The sequence below is a fragment of the Nasonia vitripennis genome, chromosome 1, assembly GCF_009193385.2.
Source record: "Nasonia vitripennis strain AsymCx chromosome 1, Nvit_psr_1.1, whole genome shotgun sequence".
Lineage (NCBI taxonomy): Eukaryota > Metazoa > Arthropoda > Insecta > Hymenoptera > Pteromalidae > Nasonia > Nasonia vitripennis.
Window position 1 is genome coordinate 1,706,713 of NC_045757.1, and position 22,637 is coordinate 1,729,349.

General features: G+C 45.8%; 5 protein-coding genes across 15 annotated transcripts; 3 read left to right on the top strand and 2 right to left on the bottom strand.

The window, feature by feature from the left end:
* The first annotated feature begins 511 nt into the window (after positions 1-511).
* LOC107982088 lies at positions 512-2,538 on the top strand. The gene is made up of 2 exons (XM_031921704.1): positions 512-1,978; positions 2,055-2,538. The coding sequence occupies exons 1-2, from the start codon at positions 526-528 to the stop codon at positions 2,402-2,404; spliced, it is 1,803 nt and encodes a 600-aa protein (XP_031777564.1). The 5' UTR covers positions 512-525; the 3' UTR covers positions 2,405-2,538.
* Positions 2,539-4,820: 2,282 nt separating this feature from the next.
* Positions 4,821-13,274, top strand: LOC100678640 (tetraspanin-1). 2 transcript variants are annotated; one of them, XM_031921729.1, is made up of 9 exons: positions 4,821-4,977; positions 9,444-9,520; positions 9,587-9,799; positions 10,324-10,512; positions 11,455-11,577; positions 11,754-11,807; positions 11,881-11,973; positions 12,136-12,219; positions 12,282-13,274. In XM_031921729.1, the coding sequence occupies exons 2-9, from the start codon at positions 9,473-9,475 to the stop codon at positions 12,342-12,344; spliced, it is 867 nt and encodes a 288-aa protein (XP_031777589.1). In that variant the 5' UTR covers positions 4,821-4,977; positions 9,444-9,472; the 3' UTR covers positions 12,345-13,274. The 2 variants fall into 2 exon arrangements, with proteins under 2 accessions (XP_031777589.1, XP_031777590.1); XM_031921730.2 differs by lacking the exon at positions 4,821-4,977 and adding an exon at positions 5,023-5,539.
* Positions 13,275-14,225: 951 nt separating this feature from the next.
* Positions 14,226-16,863, bottom strand: LOC100122284 (carbonic anhydrase-like). The gene is made up of 5 exons (XM_031922087.2): positions 16,695-16,863; positions 16,358-16,630; positions 16,052-16,287; positions 15,581-15,805; positions 14,226-15,522 (listed from the first exon to the last, which is right to left on the bottom strand). Exons 1-5 carry the CDS (start codon positions 16,747-16,749, stop codon positions 15,421-15,423), a joined length of 891 nt encoding a protein of 296 aa, XP_031777947.2. The 5' UTR covers positions 16,750-16,863; the 3' UTR covers positions 14,226-15,420.
* On the top strand, positions 16,678-20,104 carry LOC103315482 (carbonic anhydrase 1-like). 10 transcript variants are annotated; one of them, XM_032595927.1, is made up of 14 exons: positions 16,906-17,016; positions 17,102-17,266; positions 17,346-17,487; positions 17,557-17,662; positions 17,922-18,024; positions 18,082-18,218; positions 18,322-18,423; positions 18,490-18,614; positions 18,694-18,828; positions 18,982-19,123; positions 19,325-19,430; positions 19,556-19,658; positions 19,727-19,863; positions 19,924-20,104. In XM_032595927.1, exons 8-14 carry the CDS (start codon positions 18,590-18,592, stop codon positions 20,038-20,040), a joined length of 765 nt encoding a protein of 254 aa, XP_032451818.1. In that variant the 5' UTR covers positions 16,906-17,016; positions 17,102-17,266; positions 17,346-17,487; positions 17,557-17,662; positions 17,922-18,024; positions 18,082-18,218; positions 18,322-18,423; positions 18,490-18,589; the 3' UTR covers positions 20,041-20,104. The 10 variants fall into 10 exon arrangements, 4 of the variants coding, with proteins under 4 accessions (XP_008202799.1, XP_031777593.1, XP_032451818.1 ...); XM_008204578.4 differs by having other exon boundaries at positions 16,928-17,016; positions 18,308-18,423; XR_004344457.1 differs by having other exon boundaries at positions 16,934-17,016; positions 18,308-18,423; positions 19,924-19,955.
* On the bottom strand, positions 20,101-22,413 carry LOC103315481 (MYCBP-associated protein-like). Its single transcript, XM_016981395.2, has 3 exons — positions 22,182-22,413; positions 21,621-22,105; positions 20,101-21,546 (listed from the first exon to the last, which is right to left on the bottom strand). The coding sequence occupies exons 1-3, from the start codon at positions 22,241-22,243 to the stop codon at positions 20,105-20,107; spliced, it is 1,989 nt and encodes a 662-aa protein (XP_016836884.1). The 5' UTR covers positions 22,244-22,413; the 3' UTR covers positions 20,101-20,104.
* Between the last annotated feature and the right edge of the window lie 224 nt (positions 22,414-22,637).

The window sequence follows — 22,637 nt, forward strand, 5'->3', positions numbered from 1 at the left end:
AAAGCTAAAGCATTTTTAAGTCTGTAACGTAAACAATCGTTAAACTCGGATAAATACAGTTGACAACATTTTTTCCGTCGAAAATCAGACTGTATACTTTACTTCCTAAAGTGACTGAAGATAAACAAACGCCGGACGTTTCTGGCTCTCGACTGTGACAGGTGTGATTGAGCCTTCCAGGGAAAATCCTGGTCGTTCTCGCCGACAGCTTGACGACACGTGTCTCGACTTCCAACTCCTCGCTAGCCGAAACTACGACTAGATTCTCGTTCCGCGTCAGCGATGGTTAATTTTTTCTCGCGAGGAGATTATTAAAGACTCCTGTAATCTAGTAAAAAATGAATAAACGCGCTTTGATAGTTTTTTCAAACCGGCGACAAAATTACGTTCAAATGCTGAAGCTGTTGAAGCTTGCGGAAATATACAGAGAAATTATTGACGTACGTATCTGCTTTGTTTATTTTCAATGTTTGCAAATGTAATTAAATGTGATTCAAACTTCTAGATGCTTTAATTAGGAAGACCATGTGGATTTGCACCGCCTGCTTGATCATGGTAATACTCAGCATGAGTAACGAACGATCGGTTGACTCGTTGAAAAACGATCTCTTTGCTTCCCTAGTCAACCGCATCGTATCTGACTTGAAAACGAACAATGTAGTTCTTTTTGGAAGCAAATCAGCCAGATCGTACAGTGATGCTTTCTGTAACCGACTGATGCCCAAAGTACCTACAATTTCCATCGATTTAAGCAAAATGATGATCGATAAGGACAATCGATCGTTATCTCTGCCGATCTTGCGGCATCCCACCTTCTCAACTTTGTACGTCTTCTTGGTGAATCGGGATGAAACTGGTGACTACCTGAAGAATCTCGAGAGCACATTAAATACTACTGTCCGGGTGTCGCCGATTTCAGCAAGACCGAACTGTCTGATCGTTTGCTACAGCGAGGAGACCTCATCTCTGGACAACTGGAGCAACCTGCTCATCTACGCCTGGTCACTAAAGTTTCTAGATTTCACCGTCGCAATAGTGACTCCAGGTGAGTCGCCAATACTATACGATTACAACCCGTTCACAAAGAACTTTCGCAAGAGACTCCTGGCTCCCAGAACCGATCTCTTTCCCTACAAGCTTGACAACCTCCACGGCTACGCTCTGAAGATCCCGGCCATCGAACTCCAGCCGTATCTCTACATAAAGCGCAACTCCGAAGGCGAAGTAGTCGACCTCGACGGTATGTCCTTCAAGTACTGCCAGATCTTCAGAGAGAGTCTGAACTTCACGACCACGTTCGTGACCGGTATGGAGCACACGGTGCTTCACGCCAACTTCCCACCGATCTTCCAACGACTTGGCAACGCCGAGATCGACATGCTCAGCTTCCCCTTCAACGTGCGCTCCATCGTGTACGACTTCTGCGATCGTTTGCAGCTAGGTAGGCTCTTTCTTAACACCAACTACGTGTTCATCGTACCGATCTTGCCGATTGCCAAGATCGATATCCCCCTCGACGTGATCTGTTTCGTACCGGTCTTCGCGCTGATCGTTGTGGTGTACGAAGCTGCGCAGAGGCTGCTGCGTTTTCCCAAAAAGTACTGGGAGGTCTGCAAGATCTTTCAGATTTTGCTAGGAGTCACGGTACCCAGACCGTCACCGAAGAAGATGGTGGAGAAGATCGTCTACTTCAGTCTGATCATGCTGTCGATGAAGTACTCGATCGACGCGCTCACCAAGATCATGGACATCAGGTTGCTGAAGGGAGAGGTGGCGTTTAAGTCGCTGGAGGAAATCGCGGAATCGGCACTACCGATCTACACCCTGGACTTCATCATCGAGCAAACTTACGGCAACAACGACGAGGAAGTCATCCAGAAGCTCAAGAAAAAGACCTTTCCCGTTGCGGATATCTTCCAGTGCATCTATCGGATGGTCGATAACAAGAGCTGCATGTGCATCACACCCCACAGTGCAGGTCAGTATATGATCATAGTCACACCTCTCCCGCTTCACAACGATGTCATTTGAAAGCAAACGTATAACGTCGACAGGAGCCTACGTGGCGAAGATGTTCATAAACGAGGACGGCATCGTGACGACGAAAGTGGCCCGACCCTCTTTGTACGACGACATGGCAGCTTTCGCATTCGAAAGAGCCTCGCCGTTCGCTCGGCGCTTCGACGAGCTGGTCCAGAGGATCGTCGAGTCCGGCATCTCCGACAGTTGGGACATCGCCCAGCAGTACACCGTCAAGCAGTCGGATTTCGCGCGGCGCAAACCCATCAAAGAGAACATCTTCCTGATGCAGCTCTACGCCGTGCTTTCCGCCGGTTACGTGCTCGGCTGCTTATCGCTAATGGCTGAGTTGGCCTGCAAGCGATACTGCGCCTGCTCCAAGTAGACGTGGGCGGAGGCTTTTCCCTGTAAATAGTAGAGAAATATCGTGTTTTCGCGTTGCCTCGATAAAACGAGGATTGTGTATTCTTTGGTATATACGCATGTGAGAGCAGAATAAAGTAAAGCTTTTGAGTAAAAAAAAAAAACACACACGCAACGATCTACTTTGAAATAAATAGCGGCTGACATTCCGCCGCGGCATGAAAAAATGTCCTTTGAAACTTTTATCTTTATACGCAGATCTAGATATCCAGCCATCCGAGTGTACACAGAGGGAACTTTTGCCATTTCTATTTATGATTGACCAAGTAGTATATTATACCCTCGTTAATGCAAAGTAAGCAATGTAGCTTGAGGTCGAATATGGACGCAGTTATTTTTATGTCGATGCTGTGTGTAATAACTTCCTTCTGGGACTACACGCAGAGGGCATACATCAATAGAAATACACAAGCTATTAAAAACATCGTTATTGCACTCCAACACAAGGTTCTCGCTCAGCTCCATAATAAAGCGGTGCCAATAGCTCCCTTCGATAATATTGTTTGCCCATCAGTTGAGCTTGGGTAATCAACGCGCCAATTAAATTTTCACCCGCTATAACCAACCAAGCTCTATACAACCCGCAAAACGTGACTTTTTGTCAGCAGAAAGAACAGCGGCGTCACGCGTTTATTCAATACATCGAGCTCGACTCGGCGCCGCCCGTTGACACAGTTCCCGACGAGAGCAGTAGCAGCAGCAGCGCAGCGGTAGCTGCCGAGGGGTCGACCGCGTGCGCTACCCCCCTGAAGGGAAGGTCGACGGTGACGCGCACACGCCGGTCGCCCCCGCTACACACCCTCCCGCGCAACAGATTGTCGCAGACGCAGACGCGCACTGTCGGCTCGTCCGATATCTTCATTCGTCCGATATGGCTCTCGATATTAGGCACGTGCTGGCTCTGCTATTGCTCCTATGGATGCTCGGGGGAGGATTCTTATCCCCAAGGTTCTTCTCTTTTCTCTGTGTGTATTGCTTTTGGCTATTTTGTCAGGTTTCAATGCATCGTATATAGTTAAAGCTTTAGTAAACTTAAGCATACATTCCGTAATTTGAATTTCGAGGAGGACGAGTGTTTATCGAGCCGAGATTTCTGTTTCAGTAGTAGCGCCGAGTGTTTAGTCAGACGCCACCGTTGAGAGCTGCAGTTATCCCGGATTCGAGTTTTTGATTTCAAAGTATAAATAGAACACTCGGGATGAATAAAATCCTCGATTCGCGCACTCGTAACGGAGAAAAAAAGGAAAAGGAAAAGAGATCGTCGAATAGCAGTGGAGAGAGAGAGAGAGAGAGAGAGAGAGAGAGAGAGAGAGAGAGAGAGAGAGAGAGAGAAGAGAGAGCAAGTGAAAGGGGGGCAAATGCGAAAGAGAAAACATGGAAAAATAAAGAGCGACGCGCGCGGGCAGTCGAAGAAAGGGCAAAGGGAATAAAGGCGAAGTTGGAGAATCAAACGAGAAGCATATGGCGCGTCTAAAAATAGAAACAGTTGACGAAGAAAGAGGGAAAGAAAGAAAAAAAGGGAGCGAGAAAACGAGCGCGCGCGTACGAGTCTGAATGGGGAGCGAAATTTTTCAGGCAAACAGCTATGAAAGCGAATTATCAGCGATCGCTCCGAAGCATCGAGTCGGAAAGCGCGAGCTGTGCAATAGAAGACGTCGAAGCGCGCGTATGATTTGAAAGAAAAAACGCAGCTCGATATCGTCGTATCTCGTAGCACGCACGCGCTCGACAACGCAAAGAGAGAGAGAGAGAGAAAAAAAAGGGCGAGTCGTCCGAGCGACGCGAAACTTTTTCCACGGAGAGAAAAAAGTATCTCCGCTCGCGCGCACGAGGGAAAGAGAGAACAATAGCGCTGCTGGGCTACAGCATTTTCCCCGGCAAGAACAGAGAGCGCTGCAAACGAGGCAATTAGTCGAAAATTTTTGTTCTTCTACTCCTGTGTACGTATTCATCAGGCTGTTTATAAACGCGTCGTGGCTATTTTTACGTTCGAGTTATCCGGGAAATTCGCCCCGAGCGATAGACCGCGAGGAAAACCACAGCGAAACCGCTTAATCCCTCGAACGAGGAAAGAGTTAAGCCGTGCAGGTAGCGTAAACCACGCTTTTGTTGATCCCGCGATCATTTGAACTCGGGGTATCAAACTCGAGCGTCGCATCGATCGAGGAGGAGAAAAAAACACGCGTATATCCATGGAACCAAGAGGAAAAAACCGAGAGCAAAACAATGGCAAGAAGCCTAGCGCGGAGAGCAGCATCCCTCTCCCCATCATCGTCCCGATGCGCGCGCGCTGTACCCGCCGGAGTGAGAGAGAGAGAGAGAGAGAGAGAGAGAGAGGGAGGGAAAAGCTCGCGCGAACCCGGATCGGAGACGCGGAGTCTACCGCCAGTACGTCAGCGAGTACCGAACGCTCCGCGTCTCGCTCCGTTTCTCGCTCGTCTCCGCGCGCGTAGCCCATACATCTTCTCTCAAGCTCGACTCGTCGAACCGCGGCTGATTTCGAGAGATGGCCAGATGACGAGATTCTCGCGAGATGTAGGTATCAATCCATGGAAAGAGTGATTTACTTTTTCCCTCTCGCTCTCTCTCTCTCTCTCTCTCGCGGGTTGGCTCTCGTGTGGATCGATGTCGGAGTCGTGTGCCATGGAGGACCGTAGGAAGATCTCTTGGCGGTGTGATTCTCCGTGCTGAGAGAGGCCATTGAGATTCCGATCAGGGCAGCACAACAATACACACACACACGTCCTCTGAGCTCGCTCTGACGCAACAGATTTCAGTGCGGGCTATATACGAGGCTCTCTCTCTCTCTCTCCACAGGTAGCTGGCCAGCGCGTCGAGTGCAGTGAAACGAGCCCGAATTCGAGTCGCACAAACCGTGTACGCACGCAGAGAACTCTGTGTGTGTGTGTGTGTATGTGTGTAGTTGCTCTCGATTAACGCTGCGCGGATCGGGTGTTCCCCTAATTACGCGATCTAATTGATCGCGGGCCGTGAGAAAGCGGCCCGACTGTTTTAATCTATTAAAGTTTCGCCCAAGTGCCCGAGACACTCGTCGGCGCTTAATTAGACTCGCTAATTTCCAGCTGCTGTTGTACACGTACGTATGTGTGTCTGTGTGTGTTTATGTGCACGAGGTATAGGTCGTCCGGGACTATGATTAAAGTGCTGTTTTTGCCGACTGTTAAGTAGAGAGAGAGAGAGAGAGAGAGAGAGAGAGAGAGAGAGAGAGAGAGAGAGAGAGAGAGAGAGAGAGAAATCCGTTTTGAGAACGTAAGCAACGAGCTCTTTCGTACGGAATGAAAATCTGGATTTCGATGTTCTCGCTTTCCTGTATCCCTCGCTCTTTTGCTGTCCGGCGAGGCGTGTACTCCGAAGATTAAATCGGTCGAGTATGGATGTGTGGAAGTTGGGGGAAGTCCGGAAAAAGTTATGATGGGCGAAAATCAAAGACACCCGCCGCGCGACCGAAAGTTTCTTTGTTCCGAAATCAAAGCTCGAGGGACGTTCTGAGCCCCGAAAGCTTAATACGAAACAGCACACTCCATACACGTTTCTTCGCCTCATTATCGATTCCTTCAAGTCGCAATTGTTCAGCAGCTTCCGTCAGCTCTCTCTCTCTCTCTCTCTCTCTCTCTCTCTCTCTCTCTCTCTCTCGAGAAAGATGTCAAGACGCCAGAGGAGCTGGCTCTATATAAAGTCGCAAACCAACCACCTGTGAACATCGGTTTGTCTATTGTCGGGGTGTATTTTAAGTGACAGCCTCAATTTAGCCCCGAGCGAGAATATGGAGCGCCTTTTTCGGTTGCCGTTAATTAAACGTTTCCCGAGTCGCGCCACGAGCTGGCTCTCTCGCGTTAAGGGCGCATGAAAGAAGCCGTGCATCAATTAGTGTCGAGCTTATCGTGTATTATTATATAGACGAGTTACACGCTCGGCCGACTGTTTCGTTATTATTTTTAACCGAGGCAGGGCTCGGTCATTGTTGTTATCGTACCGCCGATGTACATAGCTTACGGCCATAACAACCACCTGTAAACTTTGACGCTCTTTATTCCCGTTTTTGCCCGCACGGCATCTTCCTCGTCTGCTCGCTTTGATGCACCTTTCGCTCGAAGAAAAAGGAAAAAACGCAGTGTCCCAAAATTCATTCTCGCGCTACGATGGAATTCAAAAATGGAATTACCTCAGCGGACGCGACTTTTTCGAAATTCATTTGTCAAAGGACTCGCGCGGCAGGATTCAGAGCTCGCACACTTTTGACCCAAATCACAGAGCCGTGCTCGCCGCGAATAAATCGTAGACAATAGCTCCACGGCCCCCGCGAATGCATGCGTCAGCGCGTAAAAATAAGTATCACACGCGCACGCGAAGATACGCGCGCGCGCGGTAACCGAATTTTCCACTAGATAAAATTTAACCTCGCGGATTCGCGGCTGTGTTCTCGCGCGGAGCTTTTCGAGATCGACGGCTCGCGCGTTTTATTATTGCGCGCACGTTGTAACGCCTCAAAAGTTCGGGGAATCGCTGAGTTGTATCGAGTCGTTTTCTCGAGATTCACAATACTGTGTATGGATTTATCCTCGCGGGGAAGTTTGTTTGTGGAACACGTCTGCGAGAAGTTTTCGACTATTCAATCGTCGTAATGAAATTTCAGCGTTATTAAGATTACATCTGTATAGAGAGGTTTCTTCCACCCCTCGCCGGCGTAAAACGCGCTCAACTCTCTCGCCGCTTAACTAAAGAGCCGAGAAGTGGATGGTGGACTTGTGTTTCATTTTTCACCTCCGCGGCGCGTCTCACCTTTCTCTCTCTCTCTCTCTCTCTCTCTCTCTCTCTCTCTCTCTCTCTCTCTCTCTCTCTCTCTCTCTCGCGTAATTTTAGTCTTCGTCATTATAATCCTACGCCGCGAATGGACTTTTCTCATTCCTGTACTCTCGGCGAAATCAGCTGCAGCTAATCGAGTTTCTCAGAATTTAATTACGGATTATGAACACACTCGCGCAAGTTTCCACTTTCACGCTCCTGACTATTTTCGTATAAATAATGAGACGTTCGCGAGACGCAGGATAGGAAGTACAAGTTTCTCCCTGTATTAATGCTTTGTCCGCTTCGTCGTAATTATTCGAGAAAGAAACTTGCTAAACTCACGCGCGGCACTCGCACGTGGCCGCAGCTTTCATTTGCGCGGGAAGAGTTTGCGAGTCGAGCCAAGAGATCCGAAAGTTTTTTAATTAAGCAGTCCTTTGTTTGCCGAGCTTTCTGGTGTACAGAAACAGATGCACAACTGGTGCTTCAGGATCGAGTGGAAACAGGCTGAGAAAACACGTTCGCGATTAGCTCGACTGAAGTCGAATAAAGCTCGATTCCGATCACGAGCCGCCCGCGCGGCTTATCGAAAATTACACACGTCAGTCAATTTACTACCTGCAGCGAACTTTCGCCTAACGAACCGCCTGCATTATTATAACTCCGATGAATATTGAATCCGACCGCGACACTTTATCTGAAGTTACTAATCGCTGCCGCGAGAAGTTTGCGGACTTGATGAATTATTGAGTCGCGCGGATGTATAATGGCGGAACCCACTTGCCTCACCCCGACGGCTTAACGTCTACGATTATTGCGTTTCTCATATTTTTCCCCTCCTTGCTCAGTATTTACTCTCTAGTCAAAAAATCATACTTATTCCGTCTGCGCCTTCTATACTTTTCTAATAAAACGCCGGTTCGGAAGTTATCGCGGTCGGATGAATAGCTCAACGGGAAATTAATATCGCCGAATCGAAAAATTTTCATTAGCCTAATGCAATCTCGTTCTCGCCATCCGGAAAATCCATCCTTCTTTTTTTAATAAAGACCTCGATATGGAATTTGTGTTTAATCAACGCTCCGGTCCGCACGTTTTTCGAATTTTAATTAAGTTTCCCTTTAGTTTATTAAACTATCGTTCCGTGAAACAGTTGGTCATTCGAGTGAAATCCCCCGCGTAGCTATTTGTCCGATAACTGAGTGAAGGTAATTATTTTCCAATTTTTCATTCGGTATAGGCTAGTGTACATTATTGCATTCGATTTTGGCAGATTAGTTGTCAGCGTAAAAGGGGAGCGAATTTCGTTATATTATAGTTTATTATTTTTATGAGGTCACTCGCTGCCCGAGCGTTATTCCATTGCGTCGTATCGGCAGCCTGCGTGTACGGAAAGTCCATCAGACTTTTTAATTAAAAACGTATTTTTCGGCTTTTACGCCGCCAATATATCGTGGAATTTCTATCGTTTATTGAATCCGTACACGACATCCCGGAATACATCTTTAAATATAGCGAGATCGCTCGCAAATAACGCGAGTCTAAAATGAAACCCTCTTTTTCTCTCTCTCTCTCTCAGTGCGCCGCGCATTATCATAGCGTGTGTTATATAAAAAGACCTCAAAGTTCGCTTTACGAGCGATGTGTATATACACAGCGTAGCTCCTGGCCGTATAAAGAGATTGGTCCGGGTTTTAAAAAAACAGGTGTATCGATTTACTTGGACTGAAATACTCTCAATCGCGAGAGTGCAGCAGAAAATGGGCTAGGTCAATTTTCGGAATACACGCGACCCAAACGCGATCTTTGAACCGTTTAATTTTGGGGAGCTTTATTTACGAACAGGCAAAATCGATAAGCGATCGATTCGCGGGAAATTCAGGAATCCCGTCTCTAAAAGCGTCAGGATTTTTCCACGAGCGAAAAGAAGCTTCGAAGGATCGCTTTCGCTTTAATTAAACTTTAATCATAGAGCGTCCGTCTCACGGATGTTTCGGTCGCTCGGTTTCTCGCGGACGGCTGGGCAACTTCAAAGGCTTTAGCAGTTAGCAGCTCGAGGAGAGTAGGTAGCTTATAACGGACGACTACGTGACGCCGGTCCGCACGAGCCTTTGCTGCCGAATCGTCGGAAGGATCGATGCCGCTTATTCCGAGGAAAACAATGAAATTCAGAGTATATATTTAATTCATTGCAGATTCAGGAGTAACCGGGAGCACTCACGGGATGAAGTACCTGAAGGCGGCGCTGTTTACTTTCAACCTGCTGATATGGGTAAGCGCAGACTCCGAGTTAATTTTACGATTCGAATGATAATAATTACAATAACTCCTGGCGCAGTTGGCAGGTTGCATGGTGATGGTGATAGGCGCTTGGCTGCTGATGGACCCGACCAAGGGCCACCTGCTGAACCTGTACGCTGCGGACGCCGCGCCGAGCGAGACCATCTATTTCGTGGCCTACGGTCTCCTTGGCCTCGGCCTCACCGTCCTCACCGTCGGATTCTTCGGCTGTCGGGCTGCGCTTCACGGCAGCCAGTGCATCCTCGCCATCGTGAGTATATATGATCGGAACAAGAGCCTGCACTCGGCCGGTTTTCATTAGCCAAAGAGGCGCTCGCCGCGCGCGCGGCACGGCCTATATCGATCCTTACGCTCGGCTCTTTCTGCCCTGCGCGCACACCTGTTCGAGCCCGGATACGCTAGAGCTCGTCCGGGCGTATGGGTGTGTGTGTGTGTGTGTGTGTACGTATCTGCCCGTAGTCGCTGAACGAGTCAGCGTTGCAGCTTTCTCTATCGCTCGACTTCGTTCCGACGCTATCAATCGACTACGCGGGGCTAGGCTAATTCGCGATGCTCAGCTGATGTCAGTATGACGAGCGTATCGTGGCTTCGTTCTGTCGGGCTTTGATTCGGGTATGATTCAAGCCTGGATATGCACAATAGCGTAAACGGAAATAACAGGGCTGCGTTCTCGCAAAATTCATCGAAAAGTATACTCTAGTGACAAAATCCAGCCGAATTATTAATCGACTCAAGTCTCAAGTTTTAACAAGCCCGTATCCCATCTGTCCGCAGTACATGAGCATGCTGATAGCGCTGATAGTGGCGGAGATAGTGACGGCGGTGGTCCTCGGCATAGTGACCTACCGGGTGATGACGGGCCTGGAGCCGCGGCTGCGCGAACGTCTCTCCGAGCACTACGGCCACGACGACACCAGCAGCGACGTCGACTTTAGCCACAGCCTCGACTACGCCCAGTACAAGGTTCGTTCTATGCCACGTCTCTCTCTCTCTCTCTCTCTCTCTCTCTCTCTCTCTCTCTCTCTCTCTCTCTCTCTCTGTGTGTTTACAGTGTCTGCAGCGCGGAAATGAGATATCGCTCTCGTCGAAGCGCAATGTATCGGAATTTTCGATCATTAAAGGCGTATCGATATTTTTTCGGATTATCCGAGAGCGTCCTGGCGGATTATCTGTTCGTTATGGAAAAATCGTTTTTCGAGAAAATCAGTTTCTCAGATTGTTTAAGAGCACACTTCGGAACAATCCGATCTTTGTTGCGGCCGCGTATCTCTAGAGTCTCTCCGCGGAACTTTGATAAGCAAAGTTACACGATGAATGCATCGGTTGTTGTGTCCACGTTTCGAGGGCAGTTTTCACTCTCGGTTCACCTCTCGAATGCTCTTCTCGCTCGACTGATCGAAAACAATAATAAACGCGCGCGCGTATTTTTAAACCGCGCATCGATCAATTACCCTTTTCCCCCTTCTCGTCTCTTCCTGTGTAACGCCTCGCGGTATAAATTCTGGAAAACCGATAATCGATAGCTCGCGAGCCATTAGCTGCATCTATTTCCAGGGGCAAAATGTAAAATTAGACAGCGCGCATGATTCTCGGCTGACCAAACTCCGACAGTGCTACTGGAAAGTTATCTTCGCTCGCTTTGAAAGGATTTGATTAACAGAGCGGTCGTTCGCGCTTTTATGGAAACGATGAATTTTTTTATAAAAACTCGCGACTCCGAACAAGTATTGGCAGATCGATCGACGTCTCTGAAGACGGGAAAAGTTCAAGCGGTCTTCTCCGTCGTCATTTGCAATACGCCACTTCGCACGCTCTCGTATATCGATTTCTCTGGGGCGTCTGAAAGGAAAAAAACGGGAAGAGGGGTAGAGAGAAATCACGCGTCGTATATTCTGCATTTTCCAGTTCAATTGCTGCGGTATCTACAACGACACCGACTTTAACGGCACCGCCTGGTGGAGGGACAACCACATCTCGGCCACGAGGCGACAGGTGCCGCTCACCTGCTGCGTGCTCAAGGATACCGAGGTGAGCGATTGAAAAGTCGAACCTCTACACTCTCTTATCCTCTATTCCTTCTTCATTTTTTATCGTTTCGAAGCTCCGCAGTAGCTCTTTAATTAACGCCCGTTCGTTATACTCGGAACGCGCGAGTTTTTCCTCTGTTCTATTTCGACGAACTAACAAGTGGGCTTCTCTCTTAGGCGAAAAACACTGGAAGCCCGATGAGCGTGATTTCCCGGGTGTTTTACAAAAACGTGAGTAGGATAGCTATACTGATAGGAAAACTTGATATACAGCGGAGTAATCGAATGCGCGGCTCTGTTTCAGAACGAAAAACCCTGGCTGTATCCCCAGCCGAAGGACGAGTCGGCCTGTCAATCCCTCGACCCGTCGCTACACACGGGATTCAGGCATAAGGAGGTGAGCCGAATAATCTTTCTTCTTTAGCGGGGCAAAGAAGGGCCTGAAAGAGGGGAGATCGATCAAATCTGCCTGATGGGACGAGCGCTCGCTTGGGAATCGATATGTGAGAGAGACTCTTATGTCTCGAGATTCTTAAAATATTTCGTCGCCTCGTTTCAGGGCTGCCTCGGCAAAGTCAGGAGCTGGTTCCAGTACGAGAGCCTCACCCTCATTCTCTTCGGATTGGCCGTCGCTGGAGCTCAGGTGGGTTTAGTCGAGGAAACTTTTGCACGTTATATCGTTCTCAAAATCACGATCGCTTACAGGCTTTCGGCATAATCACATCGGCCTTCCTGTGCAAGTCCGTCGGCGACGCTCCCAGCGGATAACAGAGCCGTCGAGCCAGCCGCGGCAGCGGCGGCACCAGCACTCGCCGCGACTACAACCGCCAGGGCAGCGTCAGGTAGACTAGCTGCCGGCGCACAGCCTCGAGCCAGCGCCACTGAACGATGAGCCCCTGATATACATGCACTCTGTACAGTCGTCATTCCGTGTCTATTGTGTCTTCTCGGCTCTACTACTTGTAACATAGCGAGCGGTCGCGTCGAGCGTGCACGCGCCACGTTTATTTATTTATTTGTTTTCTTTTGTTCGCTTACTGTCGGTTGCGGTTATATTGGCTTTCGATTTGGCTGTACAAACGAAATGTGGTCAATTAATGCTTAGAATTCGAAGGATAACGCGAGAGGACGACAACCGACGCAAAGCCTATGAGGAGGACTTTTCGAACGAGTCACGAGCTGTTCGCACAAGACTTGTCTGTACAACACTCCATTATATATTCTAAACTCTGTTGCGGATCTAACGTCGGAGAAAGTCACAGACGCGCGAGGCTGCGTGGAAATTCGTCGACACCGCTCTATACGTTTTCGTTGAGCTTAAGTTAAGTATATAAATATATAGCTGGTATACGTGCGTAAATGACGTAATCCAAAAATATGATGTGGTACATTCGTCTTTTTTTCCTCGACTAAAGGTTTGAGTAATGAGCCGCAACATGCCTATAAAAGTGTATAGACGTTTTTCTTTAAAATATTCATTCAAATAGTCGAAGATTCTAGGTCACCCTCAAAGATAAGAAGCGCGCTTCATTTTTGGATTTCGTCAAATACACGATATAAGACGCTGTGTATAAAGTTGCGAGATTATATCGGAGTCTCTTATTGTGTTCAGAGGCGCCGCGTCGCCTCGTAGATAGCCGTGTATGAGTGCAATCTCGCCAAGGGAATGTTAATAATGTCGGTATATATATATATATATATATATATATATATATATATATATATATATATATATATATATATATATATATATATATATATATATATATATATATATATAGCTCTTCGTCTCGTGTCGTCCGAGCGAAGTTCCTCACTCTTCTATTTCGAGAGAAAATTGAAAGCTCGAGGTTATTCCCGCGGACGATACGAGGCGGACGTGAGAGAAATTCGATATTTATTCGCGAGTTTGTATGATCGCGATCGAAAGTGGACACTCGGTGGATGCTCATGATATATGATGATTATTACCGAATAAATTACCTTATTGTAGTCTTTATTCGACGGTATCGTTTAATGCATTGCCGGTATAATAAGCGCAGTTATTGGAACGTTGTGCACTCGAATTCGCCTTTTTCTCACTTACGATATTTATTATTGCGTATAATGATACTTTTGCCAAGTTCGACAATATTGATTTGGATAACACACTGGAATGATATTTATCTAGTCGATATAAGAGCCATTGTACGAAATTGAGAAGTATTCAATAACTAATACACATTATAATTATCATGAAGTTTTTGGCTTGAGAAGATTTAGAATTCGTTTAAGACTGTTTAGATAATTTATTATAGGGGTATACGTAATAACGAAATTATAATATATACATATAACTCGTTTTATATAGTTAAGAGGCCAACAAATTATAAGTGTTACATATACGAATATTAAAAATAAACGACAAAGGAGATACGCATGTGACAATACATGAAAGTTTGACCAACCGGAAGTTTCGTTGATCAAAGTTGATATGAACTTGAAAATTTTACACGATATCGACTTCGAGATTTTTTAGATTTTTTTTATATCGAAGAAAAAAAGGCAACCTAATCTAATGAATTTACTGTATAAATAATATGTTTTAACGTGTTTTTAGACCTATATACAAAACATTCCGACACGACTTGATCATTTTTAAAAGGAAAATTTTCAACTTTGCCTCCTAGTATTGTAAGAAAAGTGTTTCACGACAACAATAAAAGCATTCACGAAGAAAAAAGCACGAATTCTATAATCATGATCGTATCTCCTAAAGTATGTATTCATTGAATAAGAGTTTTAATCGTTAATATTATTACATTATACATTATGCGACCTCGAAAGGAAACTCGTTTTTAAATGTATTCAAGCATTGTTTACATAACCAACAGAGTTATGAGAAAAAAAAATTTGTTACCGTGGTAGAAGTTCTGTCGCACACGAATAAGGTATAATATTGAAACTTATATATAGTTAAGACGATATGATTATATTCGTATAATATTGTTTAGGATGTAACAAAATATACGTTAACCGTATTAAAAAGGATGTCAGTTCGTTCACCGCGTATATTTGTAATATCAGTTGTTCAGTAAGCGATGAGCTGCTTTTGAAGCTTCGTACGGCACTTGATCGAACTTGTAATAAAGCCTGATTTTCAATATATTTTTTAGCGGCGAGTCGGCTTTTCAGAGAGGAAAAAAAATATATCCAAAGATCTTCTCGATCTTCGTTGTAAATAAGAAAATTCGTGCTCATACATTGACAGCAAAATTGCAAACCAACGAGAGTGATAAGCATTACGATTGTATGCGAATCGAGGAGAAGACGTATGTGTGAAAAAAACAATATATATTCATGAATCTATGATACGAGTCGCGAAGCGATGTTATTTTTCATACTGACTGTTCTCAGCTCGCAAAGGATATTCGTTGCATTTACAAATTACCATGTATTTTTTGTAAAAGTATATAAGCGCATATATACATAAATATATATTCCACGTTTTTATTTGTCGAGGATATAAGATGAAAACGAATATATTATATAAAAAAGAGCAACAGATATTATATAAAAGCAGAATATAAGAGACGAAAAGTATAAAAGTACATGCAAAATATAAGGATAGAAAATAAAGAGACAGTGACGTCGTCCACGAGAGAGGTGTCAAACGAGTCGTCCATGTGTGTGTATCTACTCATAGAATATGTGATGTAAATTAGAGAATAAAAAAACTGTGCCAAGCGACGGGCGCCGAAGCGGCCTCGCCCCGTCTTAACCGTACGAAAATGTAAAAAATTATGTGCAAATAAAGATATATTGTTCTCTGTGGAGTATTAAACCCTCTCGGCTTCTCGTTTACTCAAGCGTAGTAGAAAACCTCACGGTCGTTGAGCTTCTGAACCGGCCTCGAGTTCGACAGAATCGGACCTTCCACCGAGCAGATCTGTCGGAACTTCGCCATCTGCGCGAACGAAATTCCCATCAGTAAATTCAAGAGACAACCAACCACGAGGTCTCACCTGAGCCGTGGAGATGGCCAAAGGTTCGGGCTGAATGATCCAAGTCGCGACCTGGCTGCAGGGCGGTTGGGTCAGCGAGCCTGAGTACGAGTAGTATCTGCGTTCGAAGCTCGGGAACAGCCACTCGAGAGGAAATGCCGGCACGTGGTAGTTTGCACCCGGACTCGTGATTCGCCAGAGGTTCTGCACCACGTGGTCCAGGTAGGGATTGTCGACGTTGGTTATCTGCAAGGATTTCCTTTCTTTTATGCGATGACGCGATACTGTGGGCGAAACGAACTAGAGGGACCCATGCAAATGAATATAATGGACAAATATTTGATAGCCAGCAGTCGACGCTGTTTGCCTTCGAAATTTAATGAAACCGTCGTATCTCTTGAATAAACATTTGCTCGAGCGCGCAACAAGCCTCTCTTTCTATCTATATCTACCGAATGAAATAAAGAATGTTGAAATCGACGTGAAACGAACCTGGAAAAAGTAGGAGACTATAGCCAGCGAATCGCGAGCTTTGCACTCGAGGCCAGGTTTGGCGTGAAGAACCTGGAGTTCCATAGGGTAGCGAACGTAGTCGAGGCTGTGCTCGCTACCCTCGTCATCCGATGGCCCCCAACGAAAGGCCGCCGAGCGAAATTCGTAAGCACAGGACAGAGGACCACCTGACAGTTGAGGTCGAGTCCCGCAAGACCAGAAGCCGAACAGCACGACTGGCGAGACGAAAGCAGGAGCTTTAGAAATTACGATTTTGAATACACAGAGTGGGAGTTTCACGGTCACCGGTGTTTCCGTCATTGAGCAGACTGGCGCCGAGTGGCTCGTCCCGATACCCTTGCCACTTCAGCGGTTTAGCTGGCGCTAGAACTGTGGCTTCGCGAGTGACGATGTTTATGGGCGACTGTTCGCGACCGCGAGCTTCGGGGTAAGCACAGCTCCAGGACTCGACGCCACTGGCATCGCCGTAGAGAAACGGCTGGGCGACGGCTTTGGCTTCCGGACAGTCCAGGGACGCCATGAGACACGACCAGTCCAGCACCTCCATCAGGAGCATCGCTTTTGAAGGTGTTGCGAATCATTGTTTACTGTCGCCGATTACAATGGGTTGCTTTCCATTTACCTATGAGAATGGTGCTGCCGCAGAAAATGAAAAATTCCGGAAGCGAGAATTCCATCGCTTGCTCAGTACTGCAATATTTGAAAAATTCCCGGGACTTGTATGCCTGGAATAAGTCGACTCGAAATTTTCAAAACGCACACTCGATCCGCCTCATTTCGTTCAAAACAATGACGTTGGCTGCGCATCTTCTCTCGAGAAGATCAACTTCACTGCGCACTCGAAATTTCAAACACGTGTTTGGCCTCAACGACGAGAAGCAATAACCCAAAATTATCAAGTCCGATCCACCCTCGAGTCGCGATGTCGAAGAAAACGAAAAAAAGTGGGTACAGGGCTTGTCAACATGAGGGTCGAGCGCGATACTGCGATTACCCATTCATTTATTCAGGCCGAAATTGATTTTAAAGAGGATGAAACGATGTGGACGTCGACGACTGGACTACCCAGCTGGAAGCAGTCACCGGTCGATTTGAGCCCGATGTACACGCTGCACCAAAACTTTCCACCGCTCGTACTCCAGGGACACCTATCCTCCAAATCTTGCGCCAAGATGACCAACACTGGAAACACGGGTAATCGTTTACGTTTCACGCAAATGGTCACTAGCTTGACGAATGTTCAGTATTTGAAAATAACACCTGCGTCACGCAGTGAAAATCGAGTTCCCCGAGGGCCGAGAACCAATAGTCAGAGGTGGGCCATTGCAGTCGGACGAGTATCGATTCGGCGAGCTGCAATTTCGATGGGGTCCGAGCGACGCACGAGGTGCCGAACACTCCGTCGACGGCGTGTGGTATGCGAAAATTAAACTTTTTTCAAGCCGAGTTATATTGTCGAATTTAATCAGTCGTTTTATCGAGAGGTTTTCCATGGAAGCCCAAGCGGTGCACTGGAATACGAGCTACGGTTCTCCGGACAAGTGCTACGAGAGAGACGACGGCATTGCTGTTGTTGCGTTTTTATTCCAGGTATATTTTGATGCTCTAGTTTTTACGGGAATCAATATTCCCGATTCGTTCGGAATATCTGTTGAAAATATGTTTGCACGTGAGATTTGTTTTTTTTAAATTGTTGCGTTGAAATCTTTCTTCAATCAAAACGTTTGCGCTGGATCTCGTTACGCGAAGCTTACATAGGATTGCATAAGTTTTATTAGAGTTTTATTCGTCGGAATCTCGTGTACTCAATTTAATGATTCCACAAGTATTCCAGCAGACATTGTTTTAGGTGATCGGCTGTCAGGGTATGGTCGACAATCCGGATTTCGCTTGCATCGCCGACAACTTGTCCCGAATTAAAATTCCAGATCGAAGCGTTGAATTGCCACCAGGTATCCTTATTTCTCATATACAGCAATACAGCTGCAATCAAATTTGTAAACGTCCAGGTTGTCTGAACTGGATGGCCGATGCGTGTTCAAAGCCAGGCTATTACACTTACAACGGATCCCTAAGCACACCTCCGTACACGGAGTGCGTCACTTGGATCGTCATACCGCGCTCGGTTAAAATTTCGGCGAGACAGGTAAGCGCGAAGAAATTTACTTCTCGATCGATAAAAATGTAAGTACGATAAATTTCTCCTGAAACGCACTGCATTTTTCATTATTACAGGCAAATGCTTTCAGGGATATTTATAACAGCCAGGGCGAGCGGATCCTTCGTAACTTTAGATCGCAGCAGAAAATTCACGAGAGGAAAGTTTACCTCGCTACCGAATATTGATTGCCGTATGTTTTTTCCGTCTTTTGTTTGTGCTGGTGTAAAATGAAAAAAAGCTTTGCCTAACCTTATAGTCGGAATAGTCGAGCAAAATTCAAGAGTTAGGGAATACGAAATCCAAAGTGGTCGTGGTTCGAAATTCATCCAATAATAAAAACTTTGTAGTATCGCACAATGGCAACGGAGAATCAACTGAAAAGTAACGCCTGTGACTCTTTCGTCAAAATCATTCAATGCTCCTCTCGATAATGCGATCAAATTTTCATTATCACGTTTAGCTTTGTCGAGAAAAAGACAATCGCCAATCGACCTTCGTGACGACGTCGCGCGACTGAAATATTTGCCGCCTCTGACATTGATCGGGCATTGGCTGAACGACGGAGAAGCGACTTTAACGAACAACGGGGATCACGGTATTCAGCCTATCCGAATGAAATATTGATTTCCGTATCGCGAATCGCTCAATTTGGATGTACAAAGATCTCTGAAATAGCTTCAAATGAACGAACTCTCTGATGAAAAACGGATTATTTACTCTATCCGCGTGAAATATCGATGCATTTCAGCCGTGATAGAGCTGAGTGGAGAGCGAATTCCGTCGATCGTAAAGTGCGGCCCTTTAAACGACGAGTACGAGTTTCACAATGCTCACTTTCACTGGGCCGAGGATGACTGTTGCGGCTCCGAACACACAATCAACTCCACCTGGTAAAGACAATGCGTACCAATATCATTAATCGATGATCTAAAATTGAAATGCGTAAATCCCGCTTATACGAATTGAAATTGTTACGCTAAAGTATACATTTAGTAGTATATCGACCTGATGTTTGATTTGTATTCATAGAGGCTCGCAGTCTCGCAAATGTATTTTTAATCCGAGCCCCTGTGTACATTTGTGTCGAGCAGGTTCTCAATGGAGGCGCACGTGGTGCATTGGAATCGAAAGTATCGGACTTTCGACGAGTGTTTGAAACACGCGGACGGACTCTGCATACTGGCCTATTTATTTATGGTGATTGACCAGTATCAATTCTTTTGTCGTCGTTACTTTCGCGAACGAGATGAAATATTCGAATTCGTTGAATGCATTCTGAGATCAAACAGACTGATTTATGATCGCCAATGATGTATTTATAGGTGAAGGACGGGAAGTATTGCCGAAGCCATTCTATGCTCGAGAAAATCACCGATAATTTGGAGGACGTCGTCAGCTTCGGAGCGACAACCAAGATTCCCGCTAGTGAGAAGCGTTTATTGAATCGTCTGTTTTTGTTTACACTTGTACACTTTTTGTGTTATGATTTGCAGATTCTCTGTGCTGGATGCGAGAGGCGGTTCGCTGCGACTACTATTACTTCTATCATGGCTCCTACAACAAGGGCGATTTTCCCGAGTGCGCTCTCTGGATCGTGTTTCCCAACGTTATGTCGATTCGCTCGGATCAGGTTGGCCATTGGATATCTTTTAATGAAAAAGAGAATGCTCAAAACTTTCTCCTGTTCAAGGTGGCCGAGTTTCGGAAATTACAAGATGCGAAAGGCAGAGAAATCAAATCGAACGGACGCAAACTTCAACTTCTTGGAGACCGAAGGATTTACAAAGTGTTTCCCTGCTGCGAATGAAATTCAAATGGTCTTTGGTGTATCGCTAATTTGGAAGAAATAAAAAAGATGCGCACAGAGATTATCAACGATTCGAATCTTTATTGAAGTAGTCATGTGTGTCGATAGCGGCGCAGATTCGGTTGACAGTGTCGCACAGTAGGCAATGGATTCTTACGTAGAAGACTTCTCGATAGACCAATAGATTCTCAGCAGTAATAAGAATTTCGCTTCCCATTTCTTTCTCGAGCGTCTCCTCCTCTTCGGTATTATCGGTGACAATTGTCGAGCAGCATCGGTTAATCGTGAAGTCACTCTCGACCTCGAACTCGTTGAAGAAAGCGCATAGCAGCCAATATGTCATCTTCTCTTTTGAGCAAACCGGTCGATCGTAGATATAAGATCGACGAAGACACTGATCACAGAGTTGTTGAAAGCGAATCAGCAGCGAACGACGCAAGTTCGAATCCTCGATTCTTCGAAGATTCAAACGCAGGTCCTCCAGAGACAGGTTCCAGTCTTTCAAACCTTCTTCCGATATAGTGTCCTCGTACATCTTTTTGAATTCTTCCACGAGAACGAAATGGTAGAAGTAGGTAGGGTTTCTAGCTTGAAATATGTCCGACTCCAAAAAGTACATGTTGTAGGGTACACTGTCTATTATTCTGTCGCTAGTTGCTGCCAGTAGCAATTCCTCCAAAATATCTCTAATCGCAGAGATGCAAACGCGACGTCTTATATGACATCTCAAAGCTTCCGAATCTTTTTCTTCGCGAAGTCTCAGTTTTTCGCCGCTAGAGGTCGCCCACAGCCGCAAGCGAAGTGCTCCAGGATAAACCTTCGGTTCAACTAGGATTCTCCATGTTTCCGTGGCCACGAGGGCTTTCTCAGAGCGGAACCAGATGGGGATCTCGATCTTCTGACCGGGTAAGATCGTCACGCGGTTTTTGTTAAAGAAGAAACGTCGAGATTCAAACTTGGGGCCAACGGAAAACGGCAGAAATTCAGGAGTCGCGTTTCGCCAGTCTAGACTAACCGTTTGCACGCCCTTGTTTTCGAGGACGAGTCTTCTCTCGCACAACTCGTCACCCATGCTTTGAAAGTTCAAGCTCCAGGTGATAGTTTTAGTTTTCTTGGGCAAGATCCTATAGGCGTAGACGCTATCATATACCGAGAATGCGTACTTATTCTCATCGAGAACATTTCCAGACTCTCGCAACTCCTCAGTCTGTTCTCGCGTCAGCTTCTCGAAGTGGCGGCTGTTTTCCAGCGCAAACTCTCTGTCTTGAATCTTGAGGACTATTCTGCTGTCTGGATCGCTGAGGAGGTTTTTACGTTTCTCTGGCGGAGTGATTGTTATCACTGGAGTTCTGACGAATGTCTGTTCCTGGTCACCACATCCAAATTTCTTTCCCACGACTACCAGACTGTCCAATTCTGGTTTTTTAGGTTCGAGTAACTGCAGTTCTCTCTTGAGCTCGGTTGTACGCTTTCGCAAGTAGTCTCCGCACTCCCACTTTGATTTCACTGAAAGATATATTTGCAATGAAAAAAAATCATTCAAGGATATTAAAATACAAACAGAGGATTCTTTCATTTACAATAACCGATTTCCACCCCATCCAGATGTGAGTTCAGCAATCTCTTTTCCCTCCTAATCATCTCGGGTAGAGCGACTCTCGTCAGATCTGGAGGAATATTCCTCGCAGCTCTGTCCATTTGCACATAAACTCCCTCATCTTCGGTTCCCAATCTCTCGGCTGTCCTCCAGAAAGCCGGATTACCTCGGTACCGGTCCTGACTCGTGATCTCGGTCTTCCCAGCAGCTTCCAAGAGACATCGCGTCTCATTTCGTGGGCGAACCTTCTCGTGGGCATTCAATGCTAGATCTTGAGGTCGTCGCTTTAGGCGCTGCTCGAGACGTTGGCGGTCCGACAGCCATCGTCGCCAGTTCGCTAGACGTCGGTCTTCCTCTGCTGGAGGTTCACTCGGAAATGATGAGCACGGTTTTAGAGGCACGCGGTCTTGGCTTCGGAGCTTGGAGGTTGCCTCGGAGTGTTTATTGCTGTTGACGTGGAACCTTCGACTGCGGTCCATTATAGAATGAAATGTTTTCAAGAGTATAGTAATTTACTTTGAGGTTACATAATAGCTGTTTTCACCATGTGGTGCTGTCAAATAGCAACATTCCAGTATGTAGGTATTCTACACAATTTGTGGTCATGTAAGTATGCTATTACTCTTATTGCTTTATATATAGATAGGTATAGAAGATGTCCAAATTTGTACAAAAAAAAAATAATAATACCAATAATAAAAATAAAATTAAAACATTCATGACTTTTTAGAAGCAATTTAATTTTAAATGGCTGAATTTTATTCTTCTATAAGACTGACATTTAGTTGTGCAAGTTACCTGAGATGAAAGAAACGTCTGAAATACTCAAGAATATAGCCATATAATTTATATTTTAATATCTTAGCGTCGTAGGTACTGAATGGTGTTTAGTTCCAAAACTGAATATTTGAAAAAGTCATAAAGTTATTTCTACGTATATTTTAAAATCATAAAATACATTTTACGATTTTAAAATTCACCTGAAACAACTTAATTTCTT